Genomic DNA, 20,281 nt, shown 5'->3' with positions numbered 1-20,281 from the left:
CCTACTGGCCCTCCAACACCACTTCCAGCAGCATCTGGTCTCCCATCTAAGGACTGACCAGGACCAACCCTGCTTAGCTTCAGATGCAAGCCAGCAGTGGTATGCAGGGTGGTATGCTGCTAGCCAGCTAGATAGGTTGTGTGTAGGTATTGATATGTAGGCTATGTGTGCCTTTAAAAAAGTATATGTATTTATGTAATTCTGTTCTTGTCTATTAATGTTCTGTATTATGTCATGTTTCATGTTTTGCGTGGACCCTACGAGAAAAGTAACTGCTGCTTTTGCAACAGCTAATGGGGATCCTAATAAATGACCAAATACCAAATTAACCATGGATGGAGTAAGGGAATTTGACTTTTACATTATTATCTGTACTGGCCAATGATTTTAACGGTGATTGTGATCCAACCATAAATTCATATATTTCGCCCCTGGCCTGAGAGGATGGAAGTTCAATACGTAGATGTAGTATTGTAGCATCATTGCCCATGAAAGGAAGTTAGGCTAGCAAGCAAGCAATTTAGCCAGGTAGCCTAGGACAACAAAAACTCAAAGCTTGTACTGTATGATAGGATCATAGTCCTTTTTGGATATCACTGGAATTTCTCCGCAAGCAGAGTGATTCAACATATTTTTTTCTATTTGCGGGCATGCATGCACACACACACACACACACACACACACACACACACACACACACACACACACACACACACACACACACACACACACACACACACAGAGAAATTAGCACCATGGACAGCCACATCATATTTAGCTTACATTGATTGAACTACATTTTTACAGTTGTCACTGTACTAAACTAAGCATAGGTGATTTGATGATGTTGAAATGTTGAAGTTGAAATGGTGCTGGAATAGTGGAGGAAGCTCCTTACAGTAACTCGCTGTGGTTCTAAATCAACGATTTGATTGACCATGCTGTAGATCATGTTAGTTACATGCAAAATGCTTTGTGGACTTCCCCGGACAGATGTTGCTCTCCAGAGTTGTCATGAAGCAAAGGTGTGGTTGAATTTATTCTACCACTGTGTCTTCTTATTGTCTCAGCCTTAGGCCTATATATCATGGTGCAAGGCATATGAACTAACAGGTTAAAAAGCAATCAACACAATCACAATTATCACAACATATGCATTGTAATATTGCTTTTTTTCCCTGGCTTGGCTTCCCCAGTGATTTTACCCACACACTGCTATTGCCAGAACATCAGACACATAGATAAGAATCCCTCAAGTATGTTTCTGAGATGAATAATATGAATCAATAAACAGTAATGACATAATGTAGTGGAGAGAAGTCTTGAATATCTTTGAGGACCATAGTGGGTTTACTTACACGTTGTCCAAACAGCAAACTACTCAATAGTTACATAAATGACTGATGTCATCTATGCACATAACATTTGAGTAGATGGAACATTATTTTAAAGACACGATATTCAGCTTCGCAAGCGACCCGACCAAATTCTCATTGAAATGAAGGATGCATGATAGATCGGTGAGCATGTCGGAATCGGACAATATTAGCTAAAAACGCCCACTATTGTGACTAATCCTTATTGTGGCTAGTTTAACATAGATGGGTCCTACCACCATTAATCCAATAAGAACTGTCTAATAAATTAGGGTTATTTTAGATGATGATACCTACTATATAGTTAGCTAGCTAACTATAGCTACTGAAACAGATTATATTGTTTTGTTATGTTTCTAGGGAAGAACATTGTTTGCATCCATGACCTAGCTAGCTTTTTTTATGACCAGCACTGTAGATGTGCAAGACAACTTTACCAGCATTATAGCATATGTATTGATTAATTGTTGTGACATATGAAATGCGAGTGATAGTGTAAACAATGTTAAATAATAACTATGTAAAAAATGTATGAAAGCGTTAAATGATTATGTGACGTGCAGTCATATTCAGGTCCTGATTGGTCAACAAGCGTTCCATAGCAAAGACCCAAACAGCGTTCCATAGAAATCCTGGTTGAGAATGAAACGACTAAACAAATGAACAACGAAACAGCACATCAAGTAAGTGAAAGAAATAGGTTTTGATGACGTTTTACTGGTAATAGGGACATACGTAAATGCCATCAAAATAACCTTTTGGTCAGTGTGGTGTGTGTGTGTGTGTAACCTTAAGAACAAATTCTTATTTGCAATGACGGCCTACCCCAGCCAAAGCCGGACGACGCTGGGCCAATTGGGCGCCACCCTATGGGACTCCCAATCACGGCCGGATGTGATACAGCCTTGATTCGAACCAGGGACTATAGTGACGCATCTTGTGTTCAGATGCAGTGCCTTAGACCTGCTGTGTGTTAACCATGTGTGTGTGTTAACTATTTAACTGTACTAGAATGCTTCAAAAGCAGCATAAATGTTAAACATCGGTTATCGGTATCGGAAGGAACATTTTGGATATCGGTATCGGAAGGAACATTTTGGATATTGGTATCAGAAGGAACATTTTGGATATCGGTATCGGAAGGAACATTTTGGATATCGGTATCGGAAGGAACATTTTGGATATCGGTATCGGCCAAAATGTCATATTGTCATATCCTCCACTGTCATATCCTCCACTATTCCAGCACCATTTCAACTTCAACATTTCAACATCATCAAATGTCATTGGATCTGTATTTCTCATTGAACGAAGTCTGACAAGCAGTTGATTCATTTTATTCATTCTACTATTTCTATGCTTCTTGCTGTTAAGCTTTGTTTTTGCATCTTTTTACTTTCAGTTTTGTACACCAGCTTCAAACAGCTGAAAATTCTATATTTTTGGTTATTGAAAATACATTTTAAATCTGTTTAGATGATACAATGAATCTCTACATTTCTTGTTTTGTCACATAACCTGAAATAAATCAAACAGTTTATCATTTTTATCACGGTAATACCGGAGCGATTTCTACACACTGCACATTTACAACCATACTTTTGGTACAAGGTGACAACATACTGACAGACAGTGTCTGGTAGCTTCCCTCTTTAGGCTCATTTGATCTTGTGTCTGGGTTTGAACACCACAGTGGAATAGTTCACAGCGTCATCATTATCATTGTCATCACTGTCCTCCCCATCCTTCCCATCCTCCATGTCCTCCATGTCCTCCCCATCCTCCATATCATCTCCTTTGTCTGTCTCACCCCCTCTCTTTCTTCTGTTGGGCTACATATCCTGGCAGAGGCCTCTTCTGTCTTCACCTCATCGTAATAGTCATCCTCCTCCTCCTTCGCCTCTCTTAGCTATTCCTCCATGTTCTTATAGTCATCTCCAGGGCAGATCGTCCATCGACCATTGTACCTTCCTCCCAGGACAGACGCCACGTTCTCATAGTCCCCCCTTAAAGACGCCTCAGGGGAAACGTTGATGTAATCCTTGTCTTGGCTGAATGCTCTGACACTGGGATTAATGCAGGGGCCAAAGGTGAAATTGTCAGACTAGAAAAAACACAGGGGAAATGTCAACTTTACACACTGTTATTCATATAGGACTTATTCTGTATTTTATAGAACTCAACAGTTGTCAGGATTGTGCACATCTCAAGTAAACTTTTCTAGCAGAATAGCCTAACATAATGTTCTCCAAGTTATATTATGTTATTTTTAGCTTCATGTTGTTATGGCAATTATTAAAAGCAGAGGTTTTAGAGGGTTCCTGCTTCCTGTGAGGTCAATCACCAAGTCATCAGATCTCGTTGAGGAAGTCTTGTCATCAACAAAATGGAGACATCCATTTTGAATTTAGTTTATAAAGTCTGTATGAACTTAAATAATGTCTGGTCTACATTGGTTAATTGTAAAACAAATGTACATAACTATTGGGATACCAAGTGGGAATGTTACTTATACACAGGAGAGAGATACGTTTATCTGCAGCCTCTTCAATGACTCCGGTGAGATGATGGTGTTGATGGTACATTATAAATAAATCTCCCAGTCATAAGCATTGCCATGAGCCATATTTGTTGGGGTGGTCCTGGAGAATCCTACCTGGTATTTGCCTCCACCTTGGTTGGATGTGGCTGGATTTAGTGAAAAGACAAAAAAACATTTATATGTTGATTTATGAGTGGATGTAATGGATAAGATAGCTGCTCAGATTGACCTAACAGCTAATGCCCTGTATGTTACAGACATCTAGCTATTGTTCCCCAAAAGGGACGAAGAGCATTAAGAAAGTTAGGGAAGAGTCCTAGTTTAAGCATGCCACGTAGCTGATGCTTTTATCCAAAGCGACTTACAGTCATGCGTGCATCCATTTTTGTATGGGTGGCCCCAGCGGGAATTAAACCCATTATTGCGCCAGAGGACCACATCTATCTTGAGATGCAGCCATTGTGTTTAACTTAAACTTCTGTGTATGTCATGCATTACAGGATGTCAACTTCATTTACTCAAAAATATTTCAAGTGAAAATGAGAGTTTATGTAAGTAAATGATTGACACCGGTGAGATTCTGATGTAACAGGGCTAGGGTCAATTCAAATTGAAGGCAGTCAATTCATGGAGGTGATTCCAATATAAAATTCAAACATTTAAAAACATTTGAAATATTTGGCTTCTTCTTTTCAGTTTATTGAAAATCACGGAAACTGGAAAAATTATTTAATTGGAATTTCAGTTTACTTCCTGAATTGACTACCTTGAATTAAAATTGACCCCAACCTTGTTATGTAAGGAACAATGTTATTAACATATGAGATTATGATGACATCTGATTAATCAACCATTGTTTTAAGTTTAAATGATCACCTTTAACACTCACCCCTTCACTTCTTCAGAACCACCAACACAATGCTAAGGATATGGCAGTGCCTCTCCTATGGCCATGTATGTAGAACACCAATGGGTTTGGGCCGCAGCAAAAAAACAAATAACACAGTGGGTGAGGATGTATTGCCTTTGAGCCGAATACTAACTTATCTCATCCGATCTGTTTTTGTCCAAATCTTCAATGGACAATGGATGATTTACGTGAAAGTCTGAGTTAAGCGGACACATATCAAGTTAGGATTTATACCAGTTAATGTCATTGATATAACAACAATAACTATTGTCGGTAATTCCATTTCTATCAAACCTCAGGATAAGACCCAGATGCATACACGGGAGGCAGATGGTTAGAATCTCTGATATTTATTCAAATATAAGGGGCAGGCAAGAGGCAAGTCAAGGACAGGCATAAGTTCGTAAAACAGGTCAGATTCCGAAAGGTACAGGGTGGCAGGCAGGCTCGAGGTCAGGGCAGGCCGAATGGTACAGGGTGGCAGGCAGGCTCGAGGTCAGGGCAGGCCGAATGGTATGGCAGGCGGGTTCGGTGTCAGGGCAGGCAGAAAAGGTTGGAACTGTTAACTTATTGTTTCTCCAGTCTCTGGAAACTTGGCAAAAAGCTGATCACAGTTTTCAATGATAGGCCAAACTGGACATTTCCATAGCCAGTAAACATCTGAACACATAAATCCCACAGAGCCTCCAAATTTCCCATTATTCTGCTGAACTCCCGAATCACCTGTTGAAATTGTAGAATTGTCACATTGTATATTTTTTTATTTAGTTCTAATTTGCATGCAAATGTCTGAATGAGGATACCAGATCTGGTATAATTCACACAGGACCCGTTTTGTGATCTGCCTTTTTCTACACTGTCATTCATTTTCTTGTACTGTATATCAATTTCAGTGAACAGAACAGTAGCTTTAAACCATGCTAGCTAGGGCTAGCCACTCAACAAAATCTATGGGCTTTTAACAATGTTGTCTGCTTTTTAGTCAATAAAACTAAATGTTTTCATGTTTGGTTAACTACTAATTCAGTTTATGAATATACTTTATTTAGTTACTTTACTACCCCCCCCCCCTCAATGCATTGTGGTTTATTCTGTTGAACCTTACCTTCCAACCTGGTAAGCAGAAGCATCCCGATAAGAAAACTGTAGACTATCTTCATGTTCATGTACAGTATTAAAGTCCTACTACTCTTGGCCCAAGGTCTCTGACCCAGTAAAGGTGCAGTTGTCTCTGAGTGTCTACATGCTTTGGCTACTTCATTCTAAAACATTATCCACTCTACATCGTCAGCACTTAGTTCATCTTATGCTTGAGCAGTTTATAGACCAATAGATCAGACAAATAAGCCAAACCCCCAGTGAAAACGTGTTGACCACAACCACTCTGTAGAGAGGAAACCATGTTGATGTTGAACTGATAACACATGAGGTGGAGTTGCTTGAAAGTATTGCTGAAGATAAATTACATTTCAGTCTGCTGGATTACAGTGCCCATTTATTGAATGGTGTCATCTTTTTGATTTCCAGTTGCATTCATAAAACCTATCACAGGTATCAGAATGGAAATATGTTGCAAAACATAGGGTTCACACACACACATAAGGGTAACACATGACAGTGGCTGTTGTAAACAAGAAATTATAAATTCATTATAAAGTAATTTCATCAATAGCTGTCATGAATCGTCATAGATGATATAGCAATATTTCAAGTGTAGGCCTTGGAATTTTGTCTGCTTTTTACACATAAATATATCTACCTACATCATATTGTCAGGCACTGTTCAAAATATAATCAAATACATAACTGAGAGACGTAGAGCCCATCCTAATAACTATCATTTCCCGTAACGTAGGCCGAAGGAGTTATGGTTGTATGAGGACCTCCATGCTCGATTCTGACGAATCCTGTTTTGTGGGTGGGGCTTCGCTGGGTACCACCACCACCACACCCTTCTGGGTAGTTCCGCCTCTAGCAGTGGATTGTCTACGTCATTGGGTAGAAGAGCAGGAAGTTTGTCAGGGGGTGGGCCCTCTGTTGATGCAGTGGATAAATCTCTCAAGACTTTTAGCATTGCATTGTCTGGACTCTCCCCTGTGGAAACAAAGTTTATATTGCATTGTAGATCCCAATATGAGCCTTAACAGTCACCACAGCAAAAACAACACATGTCTCAGTCAGCCTTTATATCTCTGTTATAATACTGTCATGTCATAGTCAAAATGATGATTTTAGGACTAACACTTGTGTGAAGCATGACCTTCATGCTTTCTATCTCATCTCATTTGATCTAAACCACTGATAATTTGTCCACATACATACTGTATTTACAGACACTATTTCATTTACATGAGTGACTGTACCTTGGGTATAGTGGGAGTATCTGAGACTGCTAGTGGGGAAAGTCTCTGTTAGTGAAGCGATTAACATCAGAACCACGGTGAACTGCAGCATGGTTGGTGGTGTTAACCTAGAACCCACCGCTTGGCTTAATGTATCTGTAAGGAGAAACACAGGAGAGAAGTCCAGTACATTAAAGGTGCAGTAATGACCAACATTTGAATAGACCTTAGGGTAGTAGGAAGGCCTTAAAAGTGAAGTATCTAGCCAAAATAAAGCATGGTAAAAAACTGTATATGTATATCACTGTATATTGTCAACCTGCTCACCCCTTTAGATCAATGTGGATTCTGTAAATGGATACAGTGAATCTTAGCAGGGGTTGGTTTAGTGTGAAATCCAGTTTGATGTATTGTGGATGTGTGTAAAGGGCAGTTGATGTATTGGGGATGTGTGTAAAGGGCAGTTGATGTATTGTGGATGTGTGTAAAGGGCAGTTGATGTATTGGGGATGGCGAATAATTACAATTTTGCAGATTAACACTGGAGTGATAAATGATCAGATGGTCATGTGCAGGTAGAGATACTGGTGGGCAAAAGAGCAAAAAAGTAAATAAATAAAAACAGTATGGGGATGAGGTAGGTAAATTGGGTGGGCTATTTACCGATGGACTATGTACAGCTGCAGCGATCGGTTAGCTGCTCAGATAGCAGATGTTTAAAGTTGGTGAGGGAGATCAAATTCTCCAACTTCAGTGATTTTTGCAATTCATTCCAGTCACAGGCAGCAGAGAACTGGAAGGAAAGGTGGCCAAATGAGGTGTTGGCTTTAGGGATGATCAGTGAGATACACCTGCTGGAGCACGTGCTACGGGTGGGTGTTGCCATCGTGACCAGTGAACTGAAATAAGGCGGAGCTTTACCTAGCACGGACATGTAGATGACCTGTGGGTCTGGCGACTAATATGTAGCGAGGGCCAGCCGACTAGAGCATACAGGTCACAGTGGTGGGTTGTATAAGGTGCTTTAGTAACAAAACGGATGGCACTGTGATAAACTGCATCCAGTTAGCTGAGTAGAGTATTGGAAGCTATTTTGTAGATGACATCGCCGAAGTCGAGGATCGGTAGGATAGTCAGTTTTACTAGGGTAAGTTTGGCGGCATGAGTGAAGGAGGCTTTGTTGCGGAATAGAAAGCCGACTCTAGATTTGATTTTAGATTGGAGATGTTTGATATGAGTCTGGAAGGAGAGTTTACAGTCTAGCCAGACACCTAGGTACTTATAGATGACCACATATTCTAGGTCGGAACCATCCAGGGTGGTGATGCTAGTCAGGCATGCAGGTGCAGGCAGCGAACGGTTGAAAAGCATGCATTTGGTTTTACTAGCATTTAAGAGCAGTTGGAGGCCACGGAAGGAGTGTTGTATGGCATTGATGCTCGTTTGGAGGTTAGATAGCACAGTGTCCAAGGAAGGGCCAGAAGTATACAGAATGGTGTCGTCTGCGTAGAGGTGGATCAGGGAATCGCCCGCAGCAAGAGCAACATCATTGATATATATAGAGAATTGAAACCTGTGGCACCCCCATAGAGACTGCCAGAGGACCGGACAACATGCCCTCCGATTTGACACACATGCCCTCAGATTTGACACACTGAACTGAACTGAAATGGGGAGATGTGTAAAAGGCAGTTGATGTATTGGGGAGATGTGTAAAAGGCAGTTGATGTATTGGGGAGATGTGTAAAAGGCAGTTGATGTATTGGGGATGTGTGTAAAAGGCAGTTGATCTATTGGGAGATGTGTAAAAGGCAGTTGATGTATTGGGGATGTGTGTAAAAGGCAGTTGATGTATTTGGGGTGTGTTTAAAAGGCAGTTGATGTATGTAAAAAGCTGTTTGAGGTATTGTGGATGTGTGTAAAAGGCATTTTGAAGTATTGTGGATGTGTGTAAAAGGCAGTTGATGTATTGGGGATGTGTGTAAAAAGCTGTTTGAGGTATTGGGGAGGTGTGTAAAAGGCAGTTTGAAGTATTGGGGAGGTGTGTAAAAGGCAGTTTGAAGTATTGGGGAGGTGTGTAAAAGGCAGTTTGAAGTATCGGGGAGGTGTATAAAAGGCAACAACTTCCCAATGCACGAAGTTGTATCTTTACCTTGTCAGCTTAGACGGGATGACATAACAGTGGAGTTTATGAACTCATCAGTTCATCTATTGGGGAGATGTGTAAAAGCCAGTAGACGTATTGGGGAGATGTGTAAAAGCCAGTTGATGTATTGGGGAGATGTGTAAAAGCCAGTTGATGTATTGGGGAGATGTGTAAAAGGCAGTTGATGTATTGGGGATGTGTGTAAAAGGCAGTTGATGTATTGGGGAGATGTGTAAAAGGCAGTTTCATGTCTTGTGGATGTGTGTAAAAGACAGTTTGATATATTGTGGATGTGTGTAAAAGGTAGTTTGATGTATTGGGGATGTATGTAAAGGACAGTTTGATGTGTCAGGGATGTGTGTGGTTGCTGGGCAACTTGCCAATGTGACCTCAGTGTTAACTCATGACACCTGCTCTGTGGAGATGAAAGCAACTCACCCTGCAGAGCACACAGGAGGAACACAGGGGAAAGGTTGGGGTATTGACCTCCTACAGCTGACTGAATACTCCCAGAGCTGCTCATACTCTTCTCAACGAAGACAGAAACTCACTCTTTCAGACACACACATAGATTATTGTGCATGCACGCACGGACGCGCACACACACAAAACAGAATGATCTCCTCCTACTCCTACCCCCCACACACACAATCTCTCAAAAACTCAACAGTTGACTTCAAACAGGAGCATCAAAGGTCTGTGACATCATTACCAACCACTACTTCCTCAGTTATCTCTGGCTGACGGGATGCGCTTGATATTCAAGTATCCTGTTTACTCACTGCTAGAGTCCCATTTCTTCCCAAACACCACATTGTAACGATGAGAAGTAAACATTTCCAAATCTTTCATATTCAAGGAGCTTTCCAGGGAGCCCTGAATCACTTTTTATTGGCTAATTATTTTTCCTGACTTGCTTACTTTGGACAGTTAAGCGGAAGGGAAACATTAGCTACAAATGTTTTTAAAGGTTTTCATATGCCAATAAATCCTGAATCATATTAATGATCTAAAAAAAAATCCACTTTGGACCAACAGAATATTTTCAGTAACCAGTTGAATGTATCTATTCCGCACAGTACTCATAAATTCAAAATAGACACGGTCCTATGTAGCTCAATTGGTAGAGTATGATGCTTGCAATGCCAGGATAGTGGGTTTGATTCCTGTGAACACATATATATATATGTAAAAAATATATAAAAAAATATAAAAAATATGCATGCACGAATGTAAGTCACTTTGGATAAAAGTGTCTGTTAAAATGCATAAAAATATAGAATAGCCTAAAAATAATATTATCTTCAGAAACCTCCAGATTGTGGTTTTGATGGAGGGGAACCTTGACTCAAGCCTTGACTCTTCTGGCTCGTTAAACACTAAAGAGGCCTGTAACCTAGTAGTTTATCTGCTTTCCATGCTCCGCTAAAGTCAAAGACACTGATCCTGCAGTGCAGATCTCAGTTAACAAAGGGATACTGATCACTGCCTGCCTCAGCTGTGGATCTGGTTAATCTGGCACTCCTCTGGTGCATTACAGTACACCACACTAACCACAACCTTTACTACGTTCCTGAAAACCTTGACAAGGCATATGTACAGTACATTGAATGTAAATAAAGAGAAAGATAGACTGACAAAAATAGGTGATTCTTGACATCTTGAACTTCCTGGAAACCCAGTTTCTTTCTTGAATTCTACTTGCTGAAATTTAGGCCAAATATCTTGTTTGTTTAGAACCAGGAGCAATCAATGTGGTTGATTTCAACACCAAGTTGACAAACCACTCAGTTTCAAGGCAATGGCATACATATTCTGTTCACCATAACAAAATCTACCATGGGAGGAACAACATTGGCTTACCTGTTTCCCTGTGGAGCCGCCTGAAGAGGAAAGATATGTAGACCACTCCGACTGTGTCCTCACTTCCCAACGCAAAGGGGCTTTTGTAGGGTGACCACTTGCGTCATCATCCCTGTGTTGTAACCTGGTGTGCTTGGACCTCCTCCCTTCTTTCTATCTATCCTTTCATCCCCCTGTTCTCTCTTCTGTTTGGTGATTGCCAGAATTTCTCAGAAGTGAATCCCCTGAATTGGATGAAATGAAGTTGTATTTAGACCCGTCCAGCACATAATGCAGGGTAATTAAGTTGTATTTAGACCCTTCCAGCACATAATGCAGGGTAATTAAGTTGTATTTAGACCTGTCCAGCACATAATGCAGGGTAATTAAGTTGTATTTAGACCCGTCCTTCCAGCACATAATGCAGGGTAATTAAGTTGTATTTAGACCCTTCCAGCACATAATGCAGGGTAATTAAGTTGTATTTAGACCTGTCCAGCACATAATGCAGGGTAATTAAGTTGTATTTAGACCCGTCCGTCCAGCACATAATGCAGGGTAATTAAGTTGTATTTAGACCTGTCCAGCACATAATGCAGGGTAATTAAGTTGTATTTAGACCCTTCCGTCCAGCACATAATGCAGGGTAATTAAGTTGTATTTAGACCTGTCCAGCACATAATGCAGGCACATAATGTAATTAAGTTGTATTTAGACCCATCCAGCACATAATGCAGGGTAATTAAGTTGTATGTTGACCTGTCCAGCACATAATGCAGGGTAATTAAGTTGTATTTAGACCCATCCGTCCAGCACATAATGCAGGGTAATTAAGTTGTATTTAGACCTGTCCAGCACATAATGCAGGGTAATTAAGTTGTATTTAGACCCGTCCAGCACATAATGCAGGGTAATTAAGTTGTATTTAGACCCGTCCAGCACATAATGCAGGGTAATTAAGTTGTATTTAGACCCGTCCAGCACATAATGCAGGGTAATTAAGTTGTATTTAGACCCTTCCAGCACATAATGCAGGGTTATGAAGTTGTATTTAGACCCGTCCAGCACATAATGCAGGGTAATTAAGTTGTATTTAGACCCTTCAAGCACATAATGCAGGGTTATTAAGTTGTATTTAGACCCGTCCAGCACATAATGCAGGGTAATTAAGTTGTATTTAGACCCGTCCAGCACATAATGCAGGGTAATTAAGTTGTATTTAGACCCGTCCAGCACATAATGCAGGGTAATTTAGTTTTATGACACGATCATCCGGACAATAAACAAAATAATGGAACATGTCATGATCATCCGGACTATAAACAAAATAATGGAACATTGCAAAGGAGAAGTGGTTTGATGAATATTTAGCCTCATACCCAATGTCTTCTTGATGTTGTTCCTTGTACTTAAACTACACAAAAGGGGGGTGGACAACTCAAGTTTAAGAAACATCTTAAGAATAATCATTGGAAAAAGGATTCAGCTGAGCTTAATTTTGAGTCTCATAACAAAGGGTCTGAATACTTGTTTTTTTATTTGTAATACATTTGCAAAAATGTCTAAAAACATGTTTTTGCTTTGTCATTATGGTGTATTGTGTGTAGATTGACGAGGGGTTGAAATTATTTAGTACATTTTAGAAGGCTGTAACGTAACAAAATATGGAACAAATCAAGGGGTCTGAATACATTCCGAATGCACTGTAAATAAATATGTGTAGGGCTAGATTTAATCCGTAGCGCTGAAGATCCACACTTTAGAGGGAAATGTAAAGTTAATTTCGATTGAACCAACATATACAGCATTAACCATAAATGCAGTCTCTTCGAACGGCGGAACATTGACTTTACATTTCTATCGCACTTCAGCAGTATGGATTGAATCGAGCCCAAAGTGTGTTTAACAAAAGGGCTCGTAGTTGCTTGACTACAACTATAGTAAAGGGTATGATAAACTGTAGATCAAAAATATGTTTTTATTATAAATACATAGCAGGGTTGGGTAGGTTACTTTCTAAATGATTACCCAAACTAAGTAATAATCTGATAACTTTAGGTTGCTTTTTGAATGCTTTTCTCTAAAGAGGCATTAGAGGAAGACAAAAAGGATCCATCAAACGCATCATAGTGGTCTCTGACTTGTGGTCAGACTCTCAGGCTGAAGAAACTTAAACATGCCTTTTCGTCAATGCTGAATTGAGAAAACAGAAAGGTGTCATAATGTCTTTTTTTCTGCAAACATCCTTTCTAAATGTAAAAGTAATCCAAGACCTAATCACCTAGTTTATCAAAAGTATCTGTAATCTGATTACAATATTTCTGCTTGTAACGTAACTGATTGCAGTTACAGTTTCTTGTAAATGATTACGCCATTGATTACATGTAATCGGTTACTCCCAACCATGTACATTAGGGGTGTGGCAGCTAGTCATTGCCACACATCATGTGGTGGTTCATGTTTATGTAAACATTTCAAGAAGAAGAGTCCATTGGTTGGTTCATGGTTGTTGATGGGGGAAGGCTCTTAGCCCCCTCCCCGTTCCATCAGTCTCTGTCAAAGGTTATAGCCAGTCTGAGCCCAAATACACTTCTCCTTTTGTCATCCATCACTTCCATTCCTCCTCTCTTCTTTTTTGGCTTCTCTCTCTCCCTTTCCTCAGACAATAGAAGGGCTACTTCCTAGGAAGCTGTTGTACAACTGGGACATGAAAGAAGAGAGAAAGAGTGAGATAAATATAGAGAGCTTCCACTCCCTTTCTCTTCCCTCAGATTATAGAGGAGCTGTTTCCCTTGGAGAAACAAAAGAGAAGCGAGAGAGATTTCAGTCTTTCAGCACTATCGGGAGACTACAACTTGCCACTAGACACATTGTGAAAATGTTATGTGGAAAAATGTTGTCTTTGTTGAAATATCTGGGGTGTACCCAAACATCTAGTAGTCTTGGAGCCGGGCTCATGTATTGTTGTTTTTCCATTGCTTTGAGAGCCCAAACAACGCTTCCCATATCTACTGATGGATCTCGGCTATTTTGTGGGAGAATGAAAAAAATCATAATGTATTGTGTTCATTCAAAGTGATGAGTCTGGCTTAGTGACAGTCACAGTTGAAAATAGGATTGTTGCTCTCACCACATTGAGATAGGGTATATTCACCAACGATAAAATGAATCCACACGCCACAGGGAAGAATGACCTGGAAGGAGATATAGACATGCATAAGAAGTGTGAACATTTCAACCCAGCAGACACTGTCACTTCAGCTTACAACTACCACAGAGTAGTCTTTGGTGTTACAGAACTTCAGAACTTGAATGCCCAAGACAAATATCCCTGTAGAGATATCAGAAATGATTTTTTTACGCTTTCTCACGTGCTTTGACCACAGTTTGTCTCAGAAAGTGGTCCAGGGCTGGTCCCTGGACGCGGTCAGTAAAGTGATGTTGGCTTTCTTTGACCCTTCAGTCATGTCAGAACCTTTGATAAGGTGGAAGAGAAACTCTGACGTGGTAGCGTCTGTGATCTTCCAAACTGGGCGTTCATTTTGACAGTGTTGGCATGGCATCAGTCATTTAGCTGCTGTGTTAAACGTACTTTTTCCCAACTACCTTAAATGGAATCCCTTCTTTGCTTTGTCTGTTTTAAATTGAAGGCCAATATAGTTGAGACGTCTGGGAAAGTTGATATTGCTTTCCCCTGGAACTTTCCAATCAGTTGGCATCAAAGAAAGGAAACAAGGAGAAGCAGGCATTAAAAATACGATGCTGCCACCAAGGTACTGTATGTCTCTCATATAACCTAATCGTCTCCCAGCTCTCCTGTTGCTATGTGGTTGTTCCACCTTGCATTCTAGAAAGCATGTCTTCTAAGACGCTCTGGATGAAAGTGTCTGCTGAATGTTAAAAAAAATGGAACATCTAAAATTGTCCTCTCTATCAATACCCCAGATGTGCTTTTGAACTCACCTGAACAGGAGCACGAAGCCATAGCTCTCCACGGCCATACCGATGATTGGCCAGCGGAACAGCACCAAGGCCACGCCCCCCAGGAAGAAGGTGGAGCCTCTGAGCTTCTGTCTCTGGAAGAAGAAACCGGCCGACCTCCTCAGGCCAATGATGAAGGTCAGACCAGTCAGAAACAGAACCTGAAGGAAAGAAGTATGAAACAAGTTCTGTTTGAAAATATAGAAAACTGTTTTCCTGTTTGTGATGCTATTATTGTCACTGTTATTTCCTGTTACTGTGACTATTGTCATGCAACCGAATTGCCGACAGAGTTAGAGTTCTGCGGTCGCCATCTTAGCCGAGATCCATCAGTAGATATGGGAAGCGTTGTTTGGGCTCTCAAAGCAATGGAAAAAAACAACAATACATGAGCCCGTCTCCAAGACTACTAGATGTTTGGGTACACCCCAGATATTTCAACAAAGACAACATTTTTCCACATAACATTTTCATTAAATCTCAGTCGATCTACAAACACATAGCCTATTAGCTATACAGTTGTAATGTTATAGCCCTGAGAAGGGGGGAAATATGGGAAATGATTCACACTAATGCATACCCTGGGGCGACAGGGTAGCCTAGTGATTAGAGCGTTGGACTAGTCACCGGAAGGTTGCAAGTTCAAATCCCTGAGCTGACAAGGTACAAATCTGTCATTCTGCCCCTGAACAGCCAGTTAACCCACTGTTCCTAGGCTGTAAATAAGAATTTGTTCTTAACTGTCTTGCCTAGTTAAATAAAGGTTAAAAAAACATCAGAGAAAGTGTTCATAATTCTATGCAATTTTATGCAGTGAGTTGTGATGATGAATTGCATAAAATCATGAACACATTCCATAGATAACTCTTTTCTTAAATTATACTGAACCAAAATGTAAACGCAATGTGCAACAATTTCAACAATTTTACTGAATTACAGTACATATAAGGAAATTAGTTAATTTACATAAATTCATTAGACCCTAATCTATGGATTTCACATGACTGGGCAGGGGCACAGCCATTGGTGAGTCTGGGAGGGTATAGGCCCACCCACCTGGGAGCCAGGCCCAGCCAATCAGAATGAGTTTTTCCCCACAAAAGGGCTTTATTACAGACAGAAATACTCCTCAGTTTCACCAGCTGTCTGGGTGACTTGTCTCAGATGATCCCGCAGGTGAAGAAGCTGGATGTGGAGGACCTGGGCTAGAGTAGTTACACATGGTCTGCCATTGTGAGGCCAGTTGGACGTACAGCCACATTTTCTAAAATGAAGTTGCAGGTGGCTTATGGTAGAAAAATGAACATTCCATTTTTCTGGTAACAGCTCTGGTGGAAATTCTGCGCTCAGCATGCAAATTGCACGCTCCCTCAAGACTTGAGACAACTGTGGCATTGTATTGTGTGACAAAACTGCACATTTTAGAGTGGCCTTTTATTGTCCCCATCACAAGGTGCACCTGTGTAATGGTCAAGCTGTTTAATCAGCTTCTTGATATACCACACCTGTTAGATGAATGGATTATCTTGGCAAAGGAGAAATGCTCACTAACAGGGATGTAAACAAATTTGTGCACAACATTTGAGAGAAATACACTTTTTGTGCATAATGTATAGAACATTTCTGGGATCTTTTATTTCAACAAATGAAACATGGGACCAATACTTTACATGTTAAACTTAATATTTTCGTTCAGTATAGAAGATATTGAAGAACTCTGGGACTGGGGTTGGATCCTCCTGTTTTAGTATTAAACCCATGTGAAACCTGTAGTGTTCTTCCTTCCTCTGGCTCTCAGCCAACTCTGCATATGGAACATTTCTGGGATCTTTTATTTTAGCTCATGAAACATGGGACCAACACTTCACTTGTGTTTGGTGGGGTTATGGTATGGGCAGGTATTAGCTACAGACATTGAACACAATTGTATTTATCGATGGCAATTTGAATGCACAGAGATAGAGTGACAAGATCCTGATGTCCATTGTTGTGCCATTCATCCGCCACCATCACCCCATGTTGCAGCATGATAATCCACAGCCCCATGTCACTTGGATATGTACACAATTCCTGGAAGTTGAAAATGTCCCAGTTCTTCCATGGCCTGCATACTCACCAGACATCTGATGCTCTGCATTGACTTATACGACAGCGTGTTCCAGTTCCTGCCAATATCCTGGAACTTTGCACAGCCATTGAAGTCCAAAGTCCCCAAAACAGCCTGATCAACTCCATGCGAAGTAGATGTGTCGCGCTGCATGAGGCAATGATGGTCACACAAGATACTGACTGGTTTTCTGATCCACACCCCTTCTTTTATTACAGGTGTCTGTGATCAACAGATGCACATCTGTATTACCAGTCATGTTAATTCTAATGAATTTATTTCAATTCACTGATTTCTTTATATAGATTGTAAGCCAGGCAAATCTTTGAAATTGTTGCATGTTGCATTTATGTTTTTGTTCAGGATAAGAACGCTGTTCACTGAGTACAACAGTTCAACATCATAGTCCCCTTCACTCTCATCACTAAGCTCAGGACCCTGGGACTGAACCCCTTCCGCTACAACTGGATCCTGGACTTCCTAATGGGCCGCCCCCAGACGATGAGGGTAGGCAACAACATATCCAACCATAAATATGAAGCCCCTCAACAGTGTGTGCTTAGTCCCCTCCTGTACTCCCTGTTCACCCGTGACTGCCTGGCCCACGACTCCAACACCATCATCAAGTTTGAGAGGAGGTCAGAGACCTGGCAGTGTGTTACCAAGACAACAACCTGTCAATCAACGGCAGCAAGACAAAGGAGCTGATAGTGGAATACAGGAAATGGAGGTGTGAGCACGCCCCCATTCACATTAATGGGGCTGTAGTGGAATACAGGAAATGGAGGGGTGAGCACGCCCCCATTCACATTAATGGGGCTGTAGTGAAGTGGGTCGAGAGCTTCAAGTTCCAAAGGTGTCCACATCACTACGAAATGAACATGTTTGACACATACCCACAAAGTTGTGAAGAGGGCACGACAACGCCTCTTCCCCCTCAGGAGCCCTTCAACGTGACTGCAATAGAAGTCTCTGCCGGCAGCTAACCAACTGACTAACAAACACACTGTCGCCGCCAACAGTATAGTTGCCTAGAGGGGAGCCGATTCCGAACTGGGGTAGTTCGTTTCATGTTTCAGGCTCTCTGCATGTGACCCGAGAGTGCGGAGTTAGCTGACTGAGAGAGTGGTGAATGTGCTGCTAAAAAGGCAAATCTGGGAGGCGAATCCAGAAGACACAGGCCAACATAACATACAAACCATTGTTCAAGATTCCACTTGTTCACAAAGAGGCAGGCGCGATTAGAACTCAGTCAGATCAAGCAATATTTAGATGTTGACCCATAATTTATTTTCTTTATTGTGTTCAAAATATATATTTGTATTATTATTTTCAAATTAGAAAGATTATTACTTACATTCCCAAACGCCAGCAAGACAGAGTCAAAGTACAGCAGCACGCCAAAGAGCAGGAAGAAGAGGCCAAAGCCTGTGAGACCAACACCAATCTCTGGAACACACACACACATAGAGAGAGAAACACACACACATACAAATTAGCTCTACAGTCTCTACAGTCTGTTCCTACATTTAGTCTACAGAGTTCAAACTTACAGTATCCATAGCCTTGTAGGCTTTCACCATGACACACTTCAAAGTTAAAAGTTCACAACAAAATAACTCAAGTCCAGGTACAATATGTCGACTAGCAGATTTACCTGAGCAATCCTTGCAAGTAAATAAAAAACAAACTGATTGTAAGAAAGGCTGTTGTAAACCACTCACTCTGAGTCTCCGTGATTGAAACCATGATGTCCTTGTCTTCCCCTGAATTCTCTCTCCTTCTCTCCCCCTTCTTGCGTCTCTCTCTCTCTCTCTCTCTCTCTCTCTCTCTCTATGTTTCCTTCTCTTTGCGATCGGTGTGTAGATCTGTGCACCTCCTTTCTCTTCGGTAACCTTTGAACTGTGCTGTCACATCCTGCGTGCTAGGTGATCATCAACCAGACTAGGGGGGGTTATCCATTGATTTGCTCTTAAGCTGCCTTCCTGACTTGGTCTCTCTTGAAAAACGGATCCAGTTTATCATAATGGGACTTTCTAGTTTCAATCAAGGAATCACACACCTGTTGTTTTTAATGGCCCTATTTTTATAAAGGAGACAATTTACATGTTTTGATAAAGTGGATGTGAAATTGATTGCCTCTGTAGGCTTGTTATCAACTGATTGGTTTGTCAGAGGCTCCTCTCTCCACCATGATCATTAGATTCACAGTTTTCACAGACTCAGTGGGATTGTTCTGGCATGGTTGTAATCTTTTCAAAAAAGGCTACAGGCACTACAAAGTCTTACTTGTGAAGAAACAAGATACCCAGCATCATGTGTACACCGGAGGTTGTACAGACCCGAGAGAGTTTAACCTCGTCTCGCCCTGTGTTTGAGTAATGAAGCAGGCTACAGTGGACAATGGTGGAAAAGCAGCAGGATAGTGTCCACAGTGTGAAAGTCGGGAGGTCGTCGGGAGATGTCTTCAAAACCTGCCACTAGGGGCAACAGTGAGAGCTATTACCATCAAGTTGGCTTGGATTTTGCTAGGGCATGTGGACAGGGAAGGTGGACAGGCGTAAGCCGAGAGACAAACCTCAGAGGTTAAGGTGTTCAATCTTAATGCCTAAACTTAACCGTGTTTTTGTTTTAACTCTTCCCAAACATTAACTCTTAACTCAACCAAAAATGTGTCCAGGGTGTTCAAAATGTTACGTTTGGAGAAATGTGTACAAACTTCAGAATCTGAAGTCACGAGACAGAGAGAGACAGAGAGAGAGAGAGAGAAGGAGAGAGAATGTGTGTGGGTATGTGTCTGTATGCGTGCGTGCGTACGTCTCTGTGTGTGGGTCTGGCTTTAAACTTACTCTTGAAAGTTGTAGTAATAGAATGCACAAGGTATCATTTTTGAATTGGGTAGTGCATCATCAGTTCCTCTTGCCATGTTAGTCATTGCATACCTTAGAGAGCTATTTATAACTTCTCAGAAATGTCCAGATCAACTAGCCCATCTCTGATAACATTTTTATATTTAGGTTTTTTAGCCCATAGAT

General features: G+C 41.0%; 2 protein-coding genes across 6 annotated transcripts; both read right to left on the bottom strand.

The window, feature by feature from the left end:
• Positions 1 to 6,306: 6,306 nt before the first annotated feature.
• kiss1 (KiSS-1 metastasis suppressor) lies at positions 6,307 to 11,294 on the bottom strand. The gene is made up of 3 exons (XM_042324646.1): positions 11,180 to 11,294; positions 7,192 to 7,326; positions 6,307 to 6,922 (listed from the first exon to the last, which is right to left on the bottom strand). Exons 2-3 carry the CDS (start codon positions 7,280 to 7,282, stop codon positions 6,666 to 6,668), a joined length of 348 nt encoding a protein of 115 aa, XP_042180580.1. The 5' UTR covers positions 7,283 to 7,326; positions 11,180 to 11,294; the 3' UTR covers positions 6,307 to 6,665.
• LOC112254854 (vesicle transport protein GOT1A) lies at positions 11,278 to 20,023 on the bottom strand. Of its 5 annotated transcripts, XR_006083792.1 has the most exons (6): positions 18,971 to 20,023; positions 18,604 to 18,695; positions 15,122 to 15,300; positions 14,765 to 14,858; positions 14,289 to 14,352; positions 13,797 to 13,858 (listed from the first exon to the last, which is right to left on the bottom strand). XR_006083792.1 is itself a non-coding variant. In XM_024427767.2 (5 exons), exons 1-5 carry the CDS (start codon positions 18,993 to 18,995, stop codon positions 11,389 to 11,391), a joined length of 375 nt encoding a protein of 124 aa, XP_024283535.1. In that variant the 5' UTR covers positions 18,996 to 19,867; the 3' UTR covers positions 11,278 to 11,388. The 5 variants fall into 5 exon arrangements, 4 of the variants coding, with proteins under 4 accessions (XP_024283535.1, XP_024283534.1, XP_024283536.1 ...); XM_024427767.2 differs by lacking the exons at positions 13,797 to 13,858; positions 14,765 to 14,858 and adding an exon at positions 11,278 to 11,403 and having other exon boundaries at positions 18,971 to 19,867; XM_024427766.2 differs by lacking the exon at positions 14,765 to 14,858 and having other exon boundaries at positions 13,117 to 13,858; positions 18,971 to 19,854.
• Positions 20,024 to 20,281: the final 258 nt, after the last annotated feature.

This window comes from Oncorhynchus tshawytscha, linkage group LG07 (assembly GCF_018296145.1).
Source record: "Oncorhynchus tshawytscha isolate Ot180627B linkage group LG07, Otsh_v2.0, whole genome shotgun sequence".
Classification (NCBI taxonomy): Eukaryota; Metazoa; Chordata; class Actinopteri; order Salmoniformes; family Salmonidae; genus Oncorhynchus; species Oncorhynchus tshawytscha.
The sequence above is the reverse complement of the archived record's forward strand: the minus strand, read 5'-3'. Positions and strand labels throughout refer to the sequence as shown.

What these genes read in the sequence shown, in the direction of transcription:
- kiss1 (XM_042324646.1), bottom strand. Translation starts at nt 7,282, where the DNA reads ATGCTGCAGTTCACCGTGGTTCTGATGTTAATCGCTTCACTAACAGAG. An exon ending in ATACTCCCACTATACCCAAG is followed by an intron (nt 6,923 to 7,191) that starts GTACAGTCACTC and finishes TTGTTTCCACAG; the next exon opens with GGGAGAGTCCAGACAATGCA.
- LOC112254854 (XM_024427766.2), bottom strand. Translation starts at nt 18,995, where the DNA reads ATGGTTTCAATCACGGAGACTCAGA. An exon ending in GGCTTCGTGCTCCTGTTCAG is followed by an intron (nt 14,353 to 15,121) that starts GTGAGTTCAAAA and finishes ATCTCCTTCCAG; the next exon opens with GTCATTCTTCCCTGTGGCGT. An exon ending in ATATACCCTATCTCAATGTG is followed by an intron (nt 13,859 to 14,288) that starts GTGAGAGCAACA and finishes TTCATGTCCCAG; the next exon opens with TTGTACAACAGCTTCCTAGG.